The following is a 22264-nucleotide window of genomic DNA, read 5'->3' as shown; positions in this document are numbered from 1 at the left end:
ATATCTGTAAACTTTGGTATACTAGCTCAAACCTTTTTTGCCTCCATACCTTTTTTGCCTCCATTTTCATTCCATCAAGAAACTAAACTGTATGCTTTTTCTCTGTTTTTTTTTCAGCACACCTATTAAAATTATACTAGTTTGTAGCATTAATTATAAAAGGTACTTGATTAAGTTATTCTTTATCCCTTCTCAAGCATAAAAAGTATTTTTAAAAAGCTGTATATATCAAATACAGTAGGATGTATTTGAAAACCATAATTAATAATTTTCTTAATTTATACTACGATAATACTTAGTGTGGACCAAATTTAAAAGACTAAAAACGATAATACTTAGTGTGGACCAAATTTAAAAGATTAAAAACACACTTAAAATGAAGCATTTGCCTTTCCCTTGAATTATCTTTTATAAATTCGCAATTCAAGTAACACTCATGTGCCAAGGAATTATCAGTACTCCCTCCGTCCACTTTTACTTGTCCCTTTTCGCTTCTCGAGAGTCAAATTGTATAAACTTTGAGCAACATTTTAGGATGTATTGTTTCATCATATTAATATGAGAAGAATTGCAACTTATATCATTTTTCATATAGTTTCCGAACATCTAAATTTTAGTTTCGAAATATTAAATTAATATAATTTAATTTAGCTCCGAAAATTAGTCAAATTAACTCTTGAGAAGCGAACACTCAATAGGCGTTTGGATATGCGATTTGAAACCATGAGATGAAATCAGCGTTGCGACATGCGATTTCATCTCATGGTTTCATGTCATGAGATAAAATCTCAATCATCCAAAAAAATATGGTTTGTGATTTCAAACTATGATTTCAAACCATGTCCAAACGGCTCCTCGATATTGACACATTTCAATGCCAAAACCATCCACGTCACCACCATATCAATTTCTTCCTTAATGGTACCACTAAATTCCACGTACTCACCACCAAACTGTCACTTGTCTCCCCATACCATACATATTTTGTCAAACAGATAATAATAAATTCATAAAAATAGTCACATATATAACTTTGCTATATATATAACTCAACACAAAACCCTAGCTCAACCCTTTTTTTTGCCTCTATTTTCATTCCATCAAGAACCCAAGTATATTCAGGTTTGTTCTTTGCTATTTTCAGTTACCCTTTTCACTGTTTCTAACATTTCTTTCTTCATTTTTATTTGTTTCAGGTTTGTAAAAGTTGAGTAATTTGATTAAGTATGTCGGATGAGGAAAGAGAAGAGAAGGAATTGGATCTAACAAGTCCAGAAGTTGTTACTAAGTATAAATGTGCTGCTGAAATCCTCAACAGTTAATATTCTTCTTTATGTTGTGTTAAAAATAGAATTTTTACATGTTATTTTGATTTTTGGATTGAAAATGTTCCCCCTGAAAATGGGGTTTATCTCATTTTTTTTTTGTTAAAGATAGAATTTTTACATGTTTTCTGTATACCTATTTTGATTCTTGGATTGAAATTTTGTTCCACCAAAAATGGGGTTTATCTCATTCTTTTTTGTCATTTTTTTTTGTGTTAAAGATAGAATTTTTACATGTAAAGTATACCTATTTTGTTTCTTGGATTGAAATTTTGTTTCACCAAAAATGGGGTTTATCTCATTCTTTTTTGTCATTTTTTTGTGTGTTAAAGATAGAATTTTTACATGTTTTATGTATACCTATTTTGTTTCTTGGATTGAAATTTTGTTTCACCAAAAATGGGGTTTATCTCATTCTTTTTTGTCATTTTTTTTGTGTTAAAGATAGAATTTTTACATGTTTTATGTATACCTATTTTGATTCTTGGATTGAAATTTTGTTCCACCAAAAATGGGGTTTCTTTATTGGGGTTATCTGATAGCAAAATCACTGCTAATGTTACCCGCAAGGGTGGCTCCCTTGGTTGAGCATGGGGCTTTTATAATGGTGGTCTCAGGTTCGAAACCCTCTGCTTATGACAGCAGGGCTAGTGCGGGTTATCTCCCCTGTATGGTTTGCGAGCTATTGCACAAGAGCTTGGTTTACCCTGTGCGCACCCCAAGGGTAGCGGCTGCGGGTTCCCATGTCATCAAAAAATCACTGATAATGTTATGAAATTTGTACAAAAATGTATTCAAATAATGTTGTGACTAAGTATAAAAGTGGTGCTGAAATTGTCAACAGTTAATATTCTTCTTTATCTCATTACTTTTTTGTCTTTGCTGTGTATTTACATGTTTTTCTGTATATCCCTTTTGGTTTTTGGGTTGAAAATTGTGCCCACGGATATAACTGAAAATCACTGCTAATGTTGCAAATATTTGTACAAAAAAGTATTCAAATTTTGTAAAAGATGGTAGTAGAAGTAGAAGAACAGTTTGATTCCACAAATAGTATTTTATCAACAAAAAATAGAAGATAATAAACAGTTTGGCACCTAAATAGTAACGATATCATATAAAATGGAACAAAGAGGGTATTAAATTTCGACATTTTGCTACGAGGAGCTGTTAAAAATAGAATATTTACATGTTTTCTGTATACCCCTTTTGATTTTTGGATTGAAAATTGTCCCCTTGGTTTCTCTATTTGGGTTATTTTCTTTATCTCATTCGTTTTTTGGTCGTTTTTAGCTTTTTGTGTGTGTTAAAAATGGGATATTTACATGTTTTCTGTATACCTTTTTCGATTTTTGGATTGAAAATTGTCTTCCTGAAAGCCCCCATCTTATAACTGAAAATTACTGCTAATGTTAATCGTATTTAATAGAATTTACTGGAATCAAACTGTTCTTTTACGAATAGTATTTAAATTATGTAAAAAGTCTAGTAAAAGAACAGTTTGAGTCCATAGTTAATATTCTTCAACCGCTTTTGTTCTTTATCTCATTTTTTTGGGTCATTTTTTTGCTTTTTTGTGTGTTAAGTAAAGAATATTTACATGTTTTTCTGTATATCCGTTTTGATTTTGGACTGAAAATTTTCCCCTCGAAAATGGGGCTTGGGAAAATTACGCTCTATGTCTACTAGGAAAGAATATATACCCTGTTTAGCCCCTGTGTTTCCTTAATTACCTGGTTTAGCCTAATTTTTCCTTAAACACCTTTTATTCACTTTTATACGAGGTAGACACATTATTTACCGTAAGTATATAATGTTTGTATAATGTTGTATACCGTGTGTATAAGAACTGTTGCGAAACACTATAATGATGCTGCTGAAATCATCAACAGTTAATATTCTTTTTCTCATTAGTTTTTTTGTCATTTCTGCTTTATTGCGCGTTAAATATAGAGTAGTTACATGTTTTCTGTATACCCATTTTGATTCTTGGATTGAAATTTGTTCCCCTGAAAATGGGGTTTCTCTATTTTGGGTTATCTGATAGATGAAAATCACTGCTAATGTTATGAACTTTTGTACTAAAAAATAATCAAACTATGTAAAAAGTCTAGTAAAAGAACAGTTTGATTCCATAGTTAATATTCTTCAACCCCTTTTGTTCTTTATCCATTCTTTTTGGTCATTTTTTGCTTTATTGTGTGTTAAAAATAGAATATTTACATGTTTCTATACACCCGTTTTGGTTTTTGGATTGAAAATTGACCCCCTAAAAATGTGGTTTCTCATTTGGGTTATCCGATAACTGAAAATCACTGCTAATGTTACGAAATTTGTACTATAGAGAATTCAAACTATGTAAAAGATGGTAGTGAAAGATAAGGTTGATTCCACACATAATATTTTATCAAAAGAGGAAGAAGAAAATAAACAGTTTGATATCAGTAATTATATCTTTTAAAATAAAATAAAGTGGGTATTAAATTTGGGCAAGTTACACATTTGGCTGGTCGGCCAAAAGTAATTACATTTGCTATCAGAATTACAAAAAATATACATTATTTTGTATAAAAAATGTGTATATGTTATGTATAATATACATTAATATACAAAAATTATACATTTGCTGGCTATTATTTTGGTGGACGGCTATTTATATCAATTTCTCATTAAATTTTGATATTTTTCTATTGATTTTGCAGAGGCTCTGCAGTTGGTGGTGTTTGAATGCAAACCAAAGGCAAAGATAGTTGATCTTTGTGAAAAAGGAGATGCCTATATCAAAGAGTATGAGCTTTTCTCTTTTTTATATCTTCGAAATCAGATTTTCTATTTCAGAATTGGTGTTTATGAGTGAATTCTGGTACAGGCAAACAGGCAATATGTACAAGAACGTGAAGAAGAAAATTGAGAGGGGCGTGGCATTCCCGACCTGCATTTCAGTTAACAATACCGTCTGCCATTTTTCTCCACTCTCTAGTGATGAGACAGTATTGGAAGAAGGCGATATGGTGAAGATGTAAGTAATTATGTTGCTCGGACCCTTCACTTTTGCTGCCGCACCCGTGTCCGACACGACACCGACACCGGATTCGTGTCGGATCTGGTCAAATGACATTGGATACTTTGACCAAATCCATGGACCAATCTGAGAAAAAATTTGAGGCTAAATTGAAAGAAATGGAGAGCTCTTGAAGAGTGGACACTTATTGTATCTAGAAGAGTTTCAAGTTAATTAAAAATTAAAATTTAATTATAAATGAAACATAACTATAAAAAATTATTTTTGTTTTTTATTTCTAGGCATAGATTTAGTTATTTTTCTTATAATTTTGAATTATTTTAGCCGAATCTCCGCACCCGTATCCGCACCTAGATCCGTACCCCCGAATCTTAAAATATAGATTATGCTGAATCCGACCTCTAGATCCGTACCCGTATCCGACACTCGACACCGAGTCCGAGCAACATATGTAATAGTTTAGAGCATTTTGAGGTGATTTAAATTCTTGCCATGATTGTGCATGGTAGGAAAGAGAAGTGTAGTTTGTGCGTGAAGTTTGGCCATGAATTAAAAAATAAAGAACTGTTTATAATGTAGTTAATTTATTTTTCTCCAAATCCAGTTCTAATAGAGTTATGCATGGTTTAGTTATTCATGTATTACTTATTCCATCTCCTACCCTTCATAAATAATACATAGATTCCCTCATATCTTATACATGCACTCCCTCCGTCCCAATTTATATGGCACCAATGGACTAGGCACAAAGCTTAAGAAAGAAAGGAAGACTTTTGAAATTTGTGGTCTAAAACAAACCTTAGACTGTTAGACATTTGTGTGGCTATAAATCCTTTAATCAAGGGTGAAAGGGGAATTTTAAAGTTAAGTTGATTCTAGTTATAGAAAGGTGACATTCTTTTGGGGGCAAAGTAAAACAGAGAGTGTGTCACATAAATTGGGACGGAGGGTGTATTAGTTATGCGGGTTGTAAACTAGTAACCAAACACCGTACTTGATGTGCAGAATTTTATACATAGCAACTGAATACTACCAAACATGGTATTAGTTATGCTGGTTTCAATACACGAATAACTCACTTCTTAGCCAGCGACCTAACGACCCCTTAAGGTTTAATTGTTTAATGCGGATTATGAAGCTGCTTTTTGATAACTTGACTGTCTTTTATATTGTGGAATCAAATAAGCTGTTTGTAAAAGTAAGACATGGTAATTTTTTTTTTCTTTTGCAGTGATATGGGGTGTCATATAGATGGCTTTATTGCTGTAGTTGCTCATACACATGTGCTCCAGAGAGGACCTTTTACTGGTAGAGCAGCTGATGTAGTTGCGGCTGCTAATACAGCTGCTGAAGTTGCTCTGAGGCTCGTGAGACCAGGAAGGAAGGTAATGTTTAATCTAAATCTTTTTTTATTCTGGCACGCTGGAATATTTGATGTTATATATTGGAGGAATTGGGTAACGTTATCTTGCATCAAGTTGAGCTTTTCAAACTTCAGCTATCACCACTTATATAGTTATATGTATAGGACGGTTCGCAATAACAATTATCATTCCCTTATGTAGACTGCATGAGTATCAATGCTGGTCAAGGGCCAGTTGCTAAAGATTAGTTGTGTGTTTTACCTGAAAATATTGTTATCTATCTTATCAAAATGTCGACGGGTGCGTATCGGATCCTTCAAAAGTACTGCATTTATAGCCTTTAGGTGGGCTTGATTAGAAGGAATGTGGTGAATATGTGGGTAGGTCTGTTAAGTGCCTCTTGGAGGATGTTTATTGCCATCTGCCCAGTCTGATAGTGCTAGGAAAGTGGATTTGAAGTTCAAACTTGAGCATCCAAGTGAAATTTGAAGATCAGATCCTAGCTCTAGAAGCATGACCTTTTTGTCTCAAAACTTGGAAAACAGATCATTTAGTTGAATGCCTAATCCCCTAGTAGTCATTAAGTGGTGGTTACTTATAACAATATGATCATGTTTTAGAATTGTGAATTTGTTTCGTAAAAATAGAAGTATATCAATGCAGATTTAGCTAAAGATAGGACACAATGGAAGAAAAAGATCCATATAGGTGATAGCTACTAGTTATGAATAGGTTTAGACCCCTTAGAGAGCTTCTAATATTATTATTTAGCTATTTATTAATATTACTCCCTCCGGATCAAAAAAAGAGTCCACTTAGTCATTTGCACACCCCTTAAGAAAACTAACTCCTAGACAAAAATAGGTAATTTGACTAAACTACCCCTAATTAAATAAGCATTGGAATTTGATCATATAACACTTAATAGGGGCAAATATGGAAAAGCAAGGTTAATTCTTTCTTGATTTGCCTTGTGGACTCTTTTTTTGATTTTTTTGATCCAAGAAAAAAAGGCTAAGTGGACTCTTTTTTTGATCCGGAGGGAGTATTATTTTATATATGTATATAGCTTATTTTTTACTTTTATTTTATTTAGTATTATGATGATAAGAAATGAGTTTAAATGAAGTGGGGATTCATATAGCCAACCCCAACTTGTTTGAGACTGCTATTGTCTCCTTCTAGTGGCCTCAATATGCTGTGTGAGTTAATTATTGATGCCTTGGTCTTGTTTCAGTGTTTTGAAAATGCTAAATAGGTGGATTTATATTCAAGATTAATGACAGCTTGCCGTTTATCTTATGCTTGTTGTTTTGACAGTTCATCTCAATAGTTCTTTTCTAGCTACTGTTGTTATAGCTACTAGTTTCTGTAGATATTTGTTGCTCAGTTTCTTTGACGTTGCAGAACTCGGATGTAACAGAAGCTATTCAGAAAGTTGCTGCAGCATATGACTGCAAGATCGTTGAAGGTGTTTTGAGCCATCAAATGAAGCAGTTTGTGATTGATGGAAACAAAGTTGTCTTAAGTGTGTCCAATCCTGATACCAGAGTAGACGAGGCAGAGTTTGAGGAGAATGAGGTCTATTCAATTGACATTGTTACAAGCACCGGTGAAGGAAAGGTAAAATGCTGAAACTTTTGATGCCTGACAATTACATGGACACCAAATCTTATTAATTGAAAGAGGTCTTTTCTCATTTTTGGCCCGTCGGCCAAAATTATTCACGGGCGTTGGCCAAAATATACAAAACATATACACTTATTATGTATATTATATGTATATTTATGTATACGTACATTCATGTATACAATATGAATATTATATGTATATTTATACTTGATATAACAAACCTATACATGTGCAGGCTAATTTTTTGAGCAGTCCAAAATTGTAATTATACCATTGAAAATCTCACAAATATTTACTTACTTGTGCCCTTCAAAATTTCACAGCCAAAGTTGTTGGACGAGAAACAAACAACCATCTACAAGAGAGCTGTAGATAAAAGCTACAACCTGAAGATGAAAGCATCGAGGTTTATCTTCAGCGAAATCAGTCAGAAGTTCCCTATCATGCCATTTACAGCAAGGTTGTCATGATTTTCAATGTTTTCATTTTTAACTATTTGTGCTGTAGTAAGTATAGTTGTTTTATCATGCTGTATCCTTGTTCTTCGTAACAGGGATTTGGAGGAGAAAAGAGCTCGTTTGGGACTAGTCGAATGTGTTAACCATGAACTTTTGCAGCCATATCCTGTTCTACATGAGAAACCTGGTCCGTAATATTTTAGCGCCCTGTTCTACGCCATAACGCCATGTTTAAGCTTAAGCAGCTGTAATTTGGGTCATGTTTGGCCCGTCGGCTGAAAAGTAATTACGGTCGCTACCCAAAATATACAAAATATATTATGTATATTTATATTTAAAATACAAATACTATATATTTACTGGCTATTATTCTTTTGAGCGGTCCAAAAATGTGATTATCTCTTATTTTTCTGTATTCTCATAGAAATGCCATATTCCAGCTAACGTCCCCTGTATTTACAAACTTTTTCTTGTAACGAAATGCAGGTGATTTGGTTGCTCACATAAAATTCACAGTGCTATTGATGCCTAACGGGTCAGATAGGATCACATCTCATGCTCTCCAGGAGCTGACACCTGCGAAGACAATAGACAACGAACCTGAAATCAAGACCTGGCTAGCCCTGCCTGTAAAGACCAAGAAGAAAGGCGGCGGGAAGAAAAAGAAAGGTAAGTTGAAAAGCATTTGAAAAATAACTGAAGTAATGCAGTGTTTAAGTTTTCGTAACACAAGCATGTTGTTGGAGATAAATGTAGTAGTAATATTTGACAACGTGACTGTAATTGCTTTTTATGTAAGAAAAATACCTATGTAGGTGATATCAATTAGTTGGGATTGAGTTTTGTTCGTTTTGGTGTGTTAATTTAGGTCTAATATTTTCTAGGAATCTTTTAGTCTTGTCAGAAACTTATATGCCAGCAGATAATGTAGAGAACGTTTCTAGTGCTTTTTTAATTTTTTAATTGAGTTAATAGCACTTTTTTTTGAACAGTTAGTTGATAGCACTTTATCATTAAGTGTTGGAGTAACCGTTACTTCATATTTGACATTAATATTATTCATAAATAGTCCAAATGTAACATGTTGTCTACATGAAAGGACCAAAATGCACACTTTAATTAATTGAAGGTTAAATATGTTGAGTCGTATAGCAGAAGGATCAAAAGTAGAATATACCAGTAACTTGGTGACCAAAAGTGCTATTGTCCCCTTTTTAATTTATTTTACATAATATTCATTCGAGATGAATTAGAATGGAGTGACATGGGCGGTGAAGATTTCTAGGAACATCGGATTATATACAACCTCGTGAACATTACAACCAATCAGACTCTTCATATAACTGATCTTTACTGCTTAGGATTAAGGCGTTCTTGTAGTGGCCGATCGATAATTCTTTGAATTCTCATGATCACTGATTCACTATCCTTTTTGACTAGCAGGCAAGAAAAGTGAGAAAGAAGAGTCATCTCAAGCTGAGCCTATGGAAGGAGAATCAAGTGTTGCTGATTCTTGATAAGTTGATGGTGCTTGATTGATTCAATTCCAAGAACTATTTGGTTTCTCATTGTTATTTGATATGGGATTATTGAGGTGGTTTTGGATCTTTCTTGCGGCCTTTTGCTATACAAGATGGGCATGGACAGTTGTTGTCCTTGTCCTGAGACTTTTGTCATGTTAAAATTATCCAGTGGGGTTTCCAATTTTCTAATGCTTTTATTATCCAAAGCTTAGATAAGTGTGCTGTACTCTTCTCACTTTCTAGGTAGGATGCACGAGGGTTGCTCCAGGGTGTGGTCTAGTGGTCGATAAGTGGGAAGAGAATTATGAGGTTTAAAGATAAAACTCTAGTGGAAGCAAAACTCACAAGATGATTTTTTTCCCATTTCTTAATTTAGTGGACAGAGTTATCTGATACCCTATGTTGGTTGGTTATAGGTACCTGATGAAATAATTTGGATGCGCGCAAGCTATGACATAACAAAAGAAACAAGGATAGATGAGAGTTTTGTGATATATTATGGTGCCATTGTTTTATCAAAGTGAATGAACTAGAGAGGACTTTTTCAAATGAGTTATTAATTTGGCAACTGAGAAGAAAAGATGGCATGAACTTCAACACGCATTAATCTCCATTACTTTCTTGATCTGTTACATTATTGGTCCCTATGACAGTTCAGGATCCATACTTATTTTGGGTTCATTTATTAATTAGATCTTTTGATTCAGTTGGTGGTCATGATGCTTGGCTAAACACGTTTAATTTGTAGTTAATTGAAATGTATTTTGCTTGCTTCTAATGTTCATGTATTAATGGGTTCATACAGCTAAACTACATAATCGTCCCTGTTTTCCTAAGTTGATACTTACTCATCACTCTTAAGGTCAAGATTAAAAGTCTAACTAGTAATCATAAGTGTAGGGGACACATCTTTTCCTAATAAAACAGTGAAGGATATTTCATTAAGTTGTAAAATAACTAGAACATAATACATCCAATGTGAAAAAAAAAAATGAATCTCATAATTATAATCAATCGAAAAGTGTGAAAAAAAGTGTAATTTTCCCTCCAGAGTGTGTTAATTGATACTGTTTGAACATACTCTTTAGTTTCTTTCGCTTTTAAACATGATTTCTACATTCATAACTAAATTAATTATGCTTATATTTATGAAAAAATAACAATAATAATAATAATTTTTTTTAAAGACGTGACCAAATAGTTAATGATGTAAAAAATAATTATGAGGTTTCAGATTTCAATTTCAATAATTGATGCTCCATGAAATTGTTTATGTGAAAATTGGCCAAAACACCTTCGCACAAAATAATGGAGTAGTAATTTGATCGTCTGTTTATTATAAAAAAATAATAATTTGATCCTAGTATTTGAACCAAGTGTATTTATTTAGTAAAAGAAAAGGGCATCCGGTGCACTAATCTCCCTCTATGCGCGGGATTCTGAAAAGAGCCGGACCACAAGGGTCTATTATAGACAACCTTACCTCGCATTTCTGTAAGAGACTATTTCCACGGCTCGAACCCGTGACCTCCCGGTTACATGGAGACAACTTTATCAGTTACGTCAAGGTTCAACTAAGAATATTTATTAATGCTAAATAAAAACCTATTCAAACCCGTCAAAAACTCCTACTCCCTCCGTCCTATAATAAGTGTCACCTTAACAAAAAAAAATTATCTCATAATACATGTCACCTTAGAAAACCAAGATATAAATTGACTTGTTTTTTTCAACTCTATCCTTAGACAAAAACTAACAAGTTAAAGTAACATCTAAATGATACTGGTATTGTTAGATTCTCAATATTAAAAGAGTATTACCTGTGCATGCTCTAATCAAGAGAAAAAAGTAATTTGTCTTTATTATATAAATGCAATTTAGAGCCCGTTTGGATTGACTTATAAGTTGCTTATAAGCTGTTTTGAGCTTTTTTGAGTGTTTGGCTGACCAGCTTAAAGTCATTTTGTGCTTAAAATAAGCTCAAAAAAATAATTGGGCCCATTTGACTTAGCTTATCTAAAACAGCTTATAAGCTGAAAACAGCTTATAAGCCAAAAAAATAAGTAGACTATGAGCCCGTTTGGATTGCTTATAAGTTGCTTATAAGCTGTTTTCAGCTTTTTTGAGTGTTTGGCTGGCCAGCTTAAAGTCATTTTGTGCTTAAAATAAGCTCAAAAAAATAATTGGGTTCATTTAACTTAATAAGTTAGACTACCCCAATTTATTTATTTTTAGCTTATAAGCTGCAAACAGCTTATAGGTATAAGCCCATCCAAACAGGCTCTATCCAACTTATTTTTTTTGCCAAAAAAATAAGTAGACTATTCAATTTATTTATTTTTAGCTTATAAACTGTTTGCTTATAGGCATAAGCCCATCCAACCAGACTCTTAATAAACTTCATATTACATTATTTATTTTTTAATATGCATATTTTTTTGCTGAAGTAACACTTATTACGGGACGGAGCTGAGTAATATATAAACCCTTGGTCCTTCAACATTCTTCCCACTGATATTCAAACCTCTGCTGTATTTCTCATCTGATACAATGGCAAGCAGTGAGCCTACACACGAACACAGGGAAAAGAAGGAGGAAGTAGAAGAAGCTAACGGAGCAGATGACGAAGATACAGGAGCTGAGGTGGCTCCAATTGTTCAACTCGAACAAGTTGCTGTATCTACAGGCGAAGAGAACGAAAATCCCATCATTGATTTGTAATTATTTCAATATATACTCCTCTCATATTACTCTTTATTACTGTTACTATCTGCTGTTTCTTGTACTTCGATTAGCCAGAGGCAGTGACAGAGCCAGAATTTTCACCAAGAGGGCTTAAAATATAAAAAAGTAAAAAGCCAAAGGGGTTCAACATTAGTATATATAAGGACGGATTTAGATCATTGGATGGGGGTTCTCAGGAACCCTCATATATTCGCGCGGATCCGGTATTTGTATTGAAAAATGCAGTAAATATATAAGATATACAAGTTGGAAACCCATTAATAAGTGTGTTGCTGGTTTAGTGGCAGAGAATGGACCCTTTTATCTTTGCTTCTCTTGCTCAGGGTTCAAATCCCCGGTCACCAGTTCAAATCCTGAATCCGTCTCTGATTATATATACAATAAAAAAAAAAAATTAACCATGTATAAATAGAGTTTTTTTTCCGCCGAAGGGGGTTCGGATCTCGTCCCTATGTGGCTCCTCCCTTGGCCATAGGACATGGGTGCACTACTTAAGGGGAGAAAAAAGAAATTACTAAGTGGGAATCGATCTCTAATCCTTTATTAGCGAAATAACTCAGCATTCAATCAAGTGAACTATTCATCCCTTTTGGAGCATGGGTGCCAGCAGTGGCGGATTCAGGATTTTCACTGAGGGGTTCGAAAAATAAAAATATAGTGCCTAAGGTTTAAACTTGGAACCTCAAGGGTGAATTTTGAAACCCCTAAACCACTGAACCAACCCCTACTCTTGTGGTCAGGGTATTCAAAATTTATATATGTACATAAAAATACAAAAATACCTTGTATATAAGGTGTAATTTTTTGCCGGACCCTCAGGGGCTCTAGATCCGCCCCTGGGTGCCAGACAACAATATTAGATCAATTCTAGAAAATATTGTACATAGCCCCATATTTTTAACCTAAATTCGCCCCTGCGATAAGCGTATTATTTTGTTTTAGTCACTGTTCAGAATGTTATGTCATGCTTTCCGTAGTGTTTTGCCATGTCTTGTTCATTTCCACTACTTCATTTTCCGATTTACTTTGAACTGTTTTTCCTCGTATTACTGTTAGTTGCTTGTTACTTCATCTGATTCTAGCGTTTAATTAGTGACTCAATTGATCAAATCTGTTAATTTCAAGGGAAAAGGGCCAAAATACCCCTGAACTATTTGAAATAGGTCAGATTTACCCTCTGTTATGTTTTTACCTCAAATTGCCCTCCAACCAGCCAAACTAGCTCAAAAATACCCTTCCTACAAACCGTCTCTCCAAAATAAGAGAAAATAGACCAATTTTGCCCTTGGTCTATTAGAAATGGGGCAATTTCGAATTGTACTCTTAGGAGGATTCAGGTTGTTGAAGTTTTATGGGTTCGTATAACGACCTCATTTAAAATACAATAATGTCTAGGTTCACAGTCGAATATTTATGAATATTTAGCTTATTTTAATGTGTATATATATAGGCCTGGACAAAAACACTGGATTCCTCTGAACACGTATGTTGTACTCTAGGTTCGCCTTCGAAGTACAATTCAAGTTAGTAACCCAATTGTGCAAATATGTCTGTTTTAAATATTCACTCCGTATTAAAAGAATGATGGATTACAAGTGTCACTGCAGTTAGTTCTCCAATTATTGTGGTTAATTAATAATCCAATTGTTCAAATCTGTTGTTTTAAGTGCTCCCTTTTGTCCAAAAAAGAATGTCAGGGTTCGGGTTACAAATGTACCAGTGAAGTTGTACTTGTGAATCTCCTTATTGCCTATACATTAATCCAATTATAGGGTTAATTAATTATCCAATTGTTCAAAGTTGTCATAAATACTCCCAACGAGTAGTGAGTTCGGAATACACAAATCGTTTACCTGTAACTATTCAATACCCCTATGAAAAATTGATCACTTCCGAACGTTTCCAAGGACGAATACACTTTGAATTTGATAAATGCATTGCTTGTGAAGTATATGTGCGTGTGTGTCCTATAGATTTACGCGTTGTTGGTTGGAAGTTGGAAACTGATATTCGAAAGAAACTATTGCTTAATTCTGTACTGATTTTGGAATCTGTATATTTTGTGGTAATTGCGTTGAGTATTGCCCAACAAATTGTTTATCAATGACCAAAGAATATGAACTTTCTACCTATGAAGTTAATTTTCAGTCAAATCTGTTTATTGCTTGCCCCCAGTGATATAATTCTAGGGTTAACTAATAACCTAATTGTTCAAATCTGTTGTCTTAAATACTCCCTCCGGATGGAGGTTTTAGAGCACGAGCATCAATACAGTTAATTTTCTGTGATTATCTGTTCATCGCTTGTCCGTTGATCAAATTCTAGGGTTAACTAATAATAAGTTTTTTTTTTCTTATCTGTCGGTTTTTTAAAGACGATGACAGGTTCAGAGTAGGAGTATCGATGCAGTTAATTTCTTGTGTGATTTCGGATATGATTTTCTTATAATTTGAAATAAAATTTGCAGGAAAGCCAAGCTTTATAGGTTTGATAAAGATGGGAATCAGTGGAAAGAGAGAGGTGCTGGAACTGTGAAGCTATTGAAGCATAAGGAAACCGGCAAAGTTCGCCTTGTTATGCGCCAATCCAAGACCCTTAAGATCTGCGCCAACCACCTTGGTCTGTTTTTTCAAAAAAGAATCTCCTTAATATATCAATTTTTCATGTCAACTCCTGCTCGAGAATCTTATCAAGAGTAAAGTAAGAATTTTAAAATTAAGGAGTTTTTAAGTACATAAAAGGACTGTCAATCCTTTTCTGAATTGACCAAAAAGGAAAGAGTGTCATATATAGAGCAATAGTAGAAGTATTAAATAATTATACTCCTATATCTCTAAAAACTCCGCCTGTGTGAGCTCGCTCACATTGCCGGTCCCAAGCCCGGATAAAGGAGGAGGGTTGCCGAGGGTCAATCGGAAACAGCCTCCCTACCCAGGTAGGGGTAAGGCTGCGTACATCTTACCCTCCCCAGACCCCACTATTGTGGGATTACACTGGGTAGTGACCAAGACCAAGACCAAGACTCCTATATCTCTAAAAGGATGACGAGAGATGGCACCTTGGTACTAGTATAGCTTTAATGTAATGGAGACTAACATGTTTTTTGCTTCAAAGCCCTCTGGCTTTTGCTTCTGTATTATGGCACCTTCCAGTTTCCCTATATCAATGACATCGTCTTACTTCATCAAAAAAAAAGGATGACGAGTTTTTGGAGTACGAGCATCAAGAATCTAATTTCAGTGTAAAGTAAGATATAGATTTCTCAACCTTTTTGAAATTAGATTTACCCATGTTATAATCTATTGACTGATTGTCCTGTCAGCAGGAGTAGTTTGAGTTAAGGAGAGAGTTTGTATGTTTGTATAAAGATATGTATTTAGGGAATCTCAAGTTTTGACCGCTAATTTGTCAACGAAAAAATATCTGAGTATTCTAATGAAACATGTTCGAATGAAGTAGAATGAATATAGAGGATCTTTATAGCAGAACCTAATTAGTTTGTGGGGTAGTAACTTTTGTCCTATTCTCATTAGGAAGTATTGGTTATTAAGTTGTCAGTTATTTGCTTGGGTGATCTGACATTTAGTTTCACTTTTTCTCATCTGTTTTTGGGTTTATCTTTTCTTGATGAGTATATGGTTTTCGATGTATGATCCAGTTCTCCCAACGATGACGGTTCAGGAACATGCTGGAAATGAGAAGTCTTGCGTGTGGCATGCACCCGATTTTGCTGATGGTGAACTGAAAGATGAGCTTTTTTGCATCAGATTTGCATCTATTGAGAGTGAGTAATCTCAATTCTGTATCACTATCTTTATCTACTTGTTTCTAAGTTTTCTGGCTAGTTAGATGGTGGCCTAGCGAACTAGTGAAGGAATGCGTGATACTTTCTCATTCATCAATGCTTTGTCTACCTTGTTAGTTGCATAAGAATAGTAACTTTCTTTATCACTATCAATCTAGAGGAGTTGTCAGAATTGGATGTTTTTCTATGCTGGCAGTCAACCTTCCGCAATCCTTAACCTTTATCCATGTCTAGGATTGACTGTGCTTTACATATGCAGTTGCTTCCCTTTTTCTCTGAGGGTGGGGGTTGGGGGTGTAAATATATGCAGTAGCTTCCTTTATCTCTAGATGTTGCAAAATCAGCCATTTTATGTGTGAATAAATTCTAGTTCTGCATATCTGTATCATTTTATGGCAATATTCCATATTAGTGACATCTTTTTCAGTTAAAGTATCTTGGTGTATCATCAAACAAATTTTAGAACTTTTGCAGTTGACCTTACCAGTGAATTGTGCTGGATTTCAGATGTACCATGAATGGCATGTGTCTCAGTCACTTCTCAAGTTCTGATGGGTCATAATTTTCATTCGAACGTTAATTCCCCCCCCCCCCCCCCCCCCCCCCCTCCTTGCCATATTTTACCTATTGTTAGTTTGATCGTTTCACTCTTAGAAACAAAGTCAGGCTTGGGTATGCTGTAACTAAAGCCTATATTCGCAAATGCGCGTGTGTGTCTACTCTGATGAAATTTTAATAAGGGTAGAGGGAATGTTATCAGAGGGAAAAACTGTTTGTAAACCTTAAGAGAATTTGTTGTAATTGTTTCTGAAAAAATAATCCTTTTCCTTGTACTGTTTTACACTGAATTGACACTGATCTTGAGCCTGCCTCAAATTCAGCAATTTTAACCATTATTTAGATGCAACTAGGAACTTTCTGTAATTTGTTACCTTTTACCTCTCTGGCATTGTTTTGGTTTTATGGGCCATAATACCAACAAACTATAGTGAGGTACTGTGGATGGGATTGTAATGTCTGTGTCCTTTTTTTGGGATAGATGGTGAGAAAAGTCTCTTCAAGCTACCTGTGGCAAATTGTTAAACTTCTATGGCGCACTTGAAGTTTTTAGTCCTAAAATATGAAATTGCATAAATAGATGCACTCAAATGTACAATGTTAAGCGCTGATGACTGATTATCCAAAATGCTAGAATCATTAGTGCACCCAAAGCTTAGTCTTTGCTTGGTTGAGATTCTTGAGAATATCTGTGTCATGTTTTCTTTGTTGAGGTCTCTGTTGGCAACTGGCGTCTAGAGAAAACTGAGCTTGGACTTGGCAATGGAATCGAAATATATCTCCATGGCTATGGTAGTGAAATATCATGGTCAATAATATATGTTATGAGTAATATTATATATATATATTTTTTTTTTTTTTTTGGGGTGAAATAGGTTTTTTGGTGGGCTTGATGAATGTTTTTGGATTATAAGGTGTGGAATGCACTCTGGTCGAGTGTGAAGATAACCTTATGATTCATTAGGGGTCTGTATTAAGCTGATTGTATTATGCATCAGCTGCATATTTGCATTGTGGGGTTGGAGTTACAGTATTCGACCTTTATATGATTATAAAATTGTCGACCTTTTGTGTGAGAAAGGTCCAACTAGTGTCCTGACATCAATTTTAACACCATTGCTCTGTTATTTTCCCATTTCTCTTGTCCGGAATGATTATTCATCTGATATATTTTTCTACTTAGATTGCAAATCCTTCATGGAGACGTTTCAAGAGATTGCTGAATCACAAAAGAAACAGGAAACTGAAGATGGATCTACCGCTGCCGGATTGCTTGAGAAGTTAACTGTTGAAGATAAAAAGTCAGAAGAGAAAAGCGAGGATAAAACCAGGGAAGGGGATGTTAAGGAGGAGAAAGCCGAAGACAAAACCAAGGAAGGGGATGGTAAGGAGGAGAAAGCCGAAGACAAGGATGCAGAGAAAAAGGATGAAAGTGCTTCAGCTTGAGGAGGATGCATGCGATTTTCGAGGCTCAAAATGCCATTTCTGTGCCAACCAATTTGGGTGTGTTGTTGGTCAAGTGCAAGAGGTGGTTAAAGGGATTCTCCTTTGGTTTTTTCTTGAGGTGGGGTTATTGGTACTGGGAATTGTTTGGTTTTATTAGTCTATCATTCAGGGGTGTTTATGTTTGGAGAAACTTTTGAGTCTCGCTTTTAAGGCCAGGTCCTGTATTCTGGTTAGGATATTTTCTGGGTGGTGTAACTGTCGGCGTTGCTAGTAGTATTATTTTGTGTATGCAATGGACTTTGCACTGAGTCATGCTTCAAGTTCTGAGTTTTTTTTTCTGTGAAGGCGTCAGTTTGATTTCATAGTTGGGGACAATTTTTGGTGCTGCTAGCTATGCTAGTGCATCATTGTTTGATGTGTTCACATTTGTGTTTCTTTGGACATATCCTTCTCAATCTCATTTCAAATAATGGCATGCTCAATTCTTGATTTACAACTGCATCTCCAGAACCAGTAAAGACTGAGATAATGATCAGATCACATACAATAATGTGCTTTTCTTCAACCAAATGCACCAAACCGACGGTAGAGAAAGAAAATGGTAAATGTGAAGGCCCCTTGGGCTTTGGTTTAGTGGTCAGAGTACAACGTGTGATGTGTGGTTAGTCGGATGTTATGAATTTTATTCTAGAACCAAAAGTCTAGTACTCCCTCCGGTACAAAATAAGTATTCACTTAGTCTTTTTCACACTTCTTAAAAAAATACTAACTCCTACAAAAATAATAAGTATTTTGATTAAAATATCCTTAATTAATAAGATTCTTGCTTTTTGGTTGCCTCGAGTAAATAGGGGCATATTTGGAAAAATTAAAGTTAATTCATTCTTGATTAGATAAGTGGAAACTTATTTTGAATCAAAATAAAATGGCTAAGTGACATTTATTTTGAACAAAAACAAAAAGGCTAAGAGTGCACTAATTTTGAACCGGACGGAGTATTTAAGTAGAGAATGGTAGAAGATGGTGAATCGTTAACAATGCATACGTTAGTTCTCGGTATCTCTCGGTTATAGACAGAAACATAAATAAGAAAAAAGAGAGCATAGAATGTGCTGAACCTTCCTTCAGCAGCACTTTTCTTGTTTTGATCACTAAAGCAGAGGTCGGATCTAAGGCTAAATTTATGGATTCAGTGTTGACTGGAATAATATAAACATATCTATAAAATATAGGGAAAAGGATTAAAAAATTTGCCACTATACTATATGAAATATCTTAATTTTATTTTGTATTATATTTTGGTGGCATTCATACTGTTACCTAATTAGCAAATCGTATTGTATTTTTTTGTTGATTCTAACAGAGCTCCAACCTGAAGTTAATGAGCATAAAGTTGGATCATATATTGTCAATACATAGAGGAGTAATTTGCAACCCTTTCTCCTTAAAAAGTATTTTGAAATGTACGTAGAATCAATTCAGTTCATGCTAGAACCAATAAACCATAACAAATATATACGAGACAATTCCTAATAGTAGGTGTATGAATCACACCATAGTATAATGAAGAATAAACTCAAACTATTTAGTATATATAGTGAAGGAATAAATTCGAAGCTCTTTTTATATGTACATACATATTATAAGATCACACTCGTTCTGATCCTGCTTACACTAAATCATGGATTCACATTTGTCACTAAGGACAGGAGCTCGGCAAATAGGACATGTCAAATGTGAATACAACCACATATCAATACACTCCACATGAAATGCATGGCTACACTTAGGTAAATTCCTGCAAACATCTTCATCTTCAAATAAACTCAAACATATAATACATTCCAACCCACGTTCTTCCTGCTTCTCATAACTTTCTTCTTTGTACACAAACAAAGGGATTGAAGAAATTGTCGATTTTTCGAGACCCTTTGTTGGAGAACTAGCAAAGTTTGTATCAACAATGAAGGAATGAAAATTATGAAAAGGAGCACTCCTATGGCGAGCTTGGACTAGGAACCACTTGGCATAAATGTGAAGAAGTAAAATAAAGAGAATTACTAAAAGAAGTGTTATGATTGCTGCTAGCATTAAGTTGCTGTTATAAGATAAAATATTATGGATGATGTTCTTTAGAGGATTGGAAGTAATTTGTGTCAAGGAGCTATGGACTTGGAATGGTGGTGGTGATGGAGGAAGAGAAGAAGAAGTGAACATTTTGGTTGATCTAAATGATGGGTGTTGAGTAGTGAAACCAAAGAGTGGTTTTGAAGTAGATAAAGATTTCTTGGTAATAAGTATATATGGTAAAGGTTTATGAATAAAAAATTGCATTAAAATCCCGTAGGAAAGAAACTTTTTTTTTTGTTTCCTACCTGAGTGTTCAATACTCGCATTGGGACCCTAATCTTCATTCTCGCGGGGAAGTTCCACATCGGAGGTAAAAGCATGCTCTGACAAGGGTGATTCTGTAGCCAGTAGGACTCAAACCCGAAACCTCTAGTTAAGGATGAAAAAATACTTATCACTCCACCAGCTAACCTTATTGATAGTATAAAATAATCCATTAATTAGTTGGTTTTTCGTTTTCAATATTATTTTATACTACAATTTTGTTATTATTTTATACTGAGAACTTTATACTATACATCTATTTATAATGTAACGACCCAAATATCTGCCCAAGAAAAAGTATATGGACTAAATAATCAAGTGATTATATATGAATTAAATAATTAAGTGATTATCATTAATCGTTTTTGTCAACAAGTGACCATTATTTCAAGTATTACAATCTTTGCATTTTACTGTATGCTTTTGTCCGCAATCCATAAGTCTCCATAAACTACTCTCTCCGTTCCGAAATAAATAGTGTTTTAGACATTTCATTTTATTTCAAAATAAACTGGTGTTTTAGAATTTAAAAAAAAATTGATCTTATTAGAGGTAAGTTAGTAAAAATATTTTTAATTTTCTAAAAATAAATAATATCTTAAGAGATATGCGTAAATTAAAAACATCACTTATTATAAAACGGAGAAAAGACTACTCCACTATTTATGTGAATGAGCTATCTCTCGTTCAGCTTTCACATTCAGAAGGTCAAACAAGCCAGAAAGAGACTAATGCATGAAAAAGAGAGCAAAGCACATGGAAAGGATAATTAGGGGCCTGAAATAAAGATCTCGTGAAGGCGACGGCAGGTATAGCCTTATAGGTGACTGTGCTAATGACGGTATATATTTCCTTTGGTCCGCTTTATTTATCGTTTTTATTAAAAATAGATGATCCAAAATAGTTATCGTATTAGAAAATTAAGATATAATTAACTATTACTATCTCCTTTTTAATTTATGTCAACTTATTTTCTTATTAGTCCATGACGAAAAGATTGACTCATTTCTATATTTGACAACATTTACATTTATACAATGATTTACAGTCATACAAAATATATGTGACTTAATTAACACTCCACGTTTAAAAGTCTTCTCTTCTTTCTTAAATTTCATATCCAGTCAGATAATTCACACAAATTGAAACAAAGGGAGTATTAGATTACACCTATAGCGCATTTGTTTTATATCTTACTAGATTTACTATTTTGCCGTCCAATTTGTAGTTGCATCGAATTCCTTTTCTTTTATTTTTATGTCCTTTTTTCTTTTTTCTTTTGAGCCGAGGGTCTTTCAGAAGCAGCCTTTTTCAAAGGTAAGGGTAAGATCTGCGTACATCCAACCCTTCCCAAATTTCACTTGTGAGATTACACTGGATATATTGTTAAATGTTGTTGTCGTTGTTGTTGTTATTGCGTTCCACCTTTACTCTTACTTAATAAATGTTGAGAGACATTAATGTGGTGAAATGGAGAGTAGTATTAAATTGAGATTAAAGAATAAATAAGGATAATTTAATCAAATTAACCTTTTAATTTTTTTTTTTAAAAAGCTTGTGAAAAAAAAAACATGACAAGTAAAATGGACCGGAGGGAGAATATTTTAAATTTTCTTAAGACTATGGAGTAATTAATTATTGGACGCAATATGGAGTAATTAATTCTTGGACGCAATGTATGGTTTTCTGTACCATCCATACTATTCTTTATTTTAGTGCCAATAGAACATAAGATCCCAATACCGCATCACATGTATCCCAAGAACATTTCTATTTGCTTGTATGTAAGCTTGAAGATGCAACAAACTCAATAAATCTTAAGGAAGTATATTATGTTCTGGATGAATATTATTATTATTATTGACCGCAAATGTTACTTTTATGTACTGTACTAGTATACTTTATTTTAGTGCCAAAACAAGATGAGTCACCTGTATCCCGTTCACGTCTTTAATTATTTGCTTCTAAGTTTAAAGATGCAACAAAATCAAA

General features: G+C 34.1%; 2 protein-coding genes across 3 annotated transcripts; both read left to right on the top strand.

Annotated features, from left to right (window-relative positions):
- Positions 1-973: 973 nt before the first annotated feature.
- Positions 974-9722, top strand: LOC132605795 (ERBB-3 BINDING PROTEIN 1-like). 2 transcript variants are annotated; one of them, XM_060319035.1, is made up of 10 exons: positions 974-1122; positions 1197-1317; positions 4028-4112; positions 4195-4344; positions 5579-5732; positions 7119-7334; positions 7667-7803; positions 7897-7988; positions 8288-8470; positions 9245-9722. In XM_060319035.1, the coding sequence occupies exons 2-10, from the start codon at positions 1227-1229 to the stop codon at positions 9316-9318; spliced, it is 1182 nt and encodes a 393-aa protein (XP_060175018.1). In that variant the 5' UTR covers positions 974-1122; positions 1197-1226; the 3' UTR covers positions 9319-9722. The 2 variants fall into 2 exon arrangements, with proteins under 2 accessions (XP_060175018.1, XP_060175019.1); XM_060319036.1 differs by having other exon boundaries at positions 1090-1112.
- A 2106-nt stretch (positions 9723-11828) lies between these two features.
- Positions 11829-18374, top strand: LOC132605796 (ran-binding protein 1 homolog c-like). The gene is made up of 4 exons (XM_060319037.1): positions 11829-12041; positions 14537-14688; positions 15728-15853; positions 17616-18374. The coding sequence occupies exons 1-4, from the start codon at positions 11875-11877 to the stop codon at positions 17876-17878; spliced, it is 708 nt and encodes a 235-aa protein (XP_060175020.1). The 5' UTR covers positions 11829-11874; the 3' UTR covers positions 17879-18374.
- The last annotated feature ends 3890 nt before the right edge of the window (positions 18375-22264 follow it).

This window comes from Lycium barbarum, chromosome 8 (assembly GCF_019175385.1).
Source record: "Lycium barbarum isolate Lr01 chromosome 8, ASM1917538v2, whole genome shotgun sequence".
In the NCBI taxonomy this organism is placed as follows: domain Eukaryota; kingdom Viridiplantae; phylum Streptophyta; class Magnoliopsida; order Solanales; family Solanaceae; genus Lycium; species Lycium barbarum.
This window is presented reverse-complemented; position numbering and strand designations above follow the sequence as displayed.

Bases quoted from the DNA above. Each gene is read 5' to 3' on its own strand.
- LOC132605795 (XM_060319035.1), top strand. From the start codon at position 1,227: ATGTCGGATGAGGAAAGAGAAGAGAAGGAATTGGATCTAACAAGTCCA. The intron at 5,733-7,118 runs GTAATGTTTAAT...TTGACGTTGCAG, and splicing joins TCGTGAGACCAGGAAGGAAG to AACTCGGATGTAACAGAAGC. The intron at 7,804-7,896 runs GTTGTCATGATT...TCTTCGTAACAG, and splicing joins ATCATGCCATTTACAGCAAG to GGATTTGGAGGAGAAAAGAG.
- LOC132605796 (XM_060319037.1), top strand. From the start codon at position 11,875: ATGGCAAGCAGTGAGCCTACACACGAACACAGGGAAAAGAAGGAGGAA. The intron at 12,042-14,536 runs GTAATTATTTCA...TAAAATTTGCAG, and splicing joins GAAAATCCCATCATTGATTT to GAAAGCCAAGCTTTATAGGT. The intron at 14,689-15,727 runs GTCTGTTTTTTC...TGTATGATCCAG, and splicing joins GATCTGCGCCAACCACCTTG to TTCTCCCAACGATGACGGTT.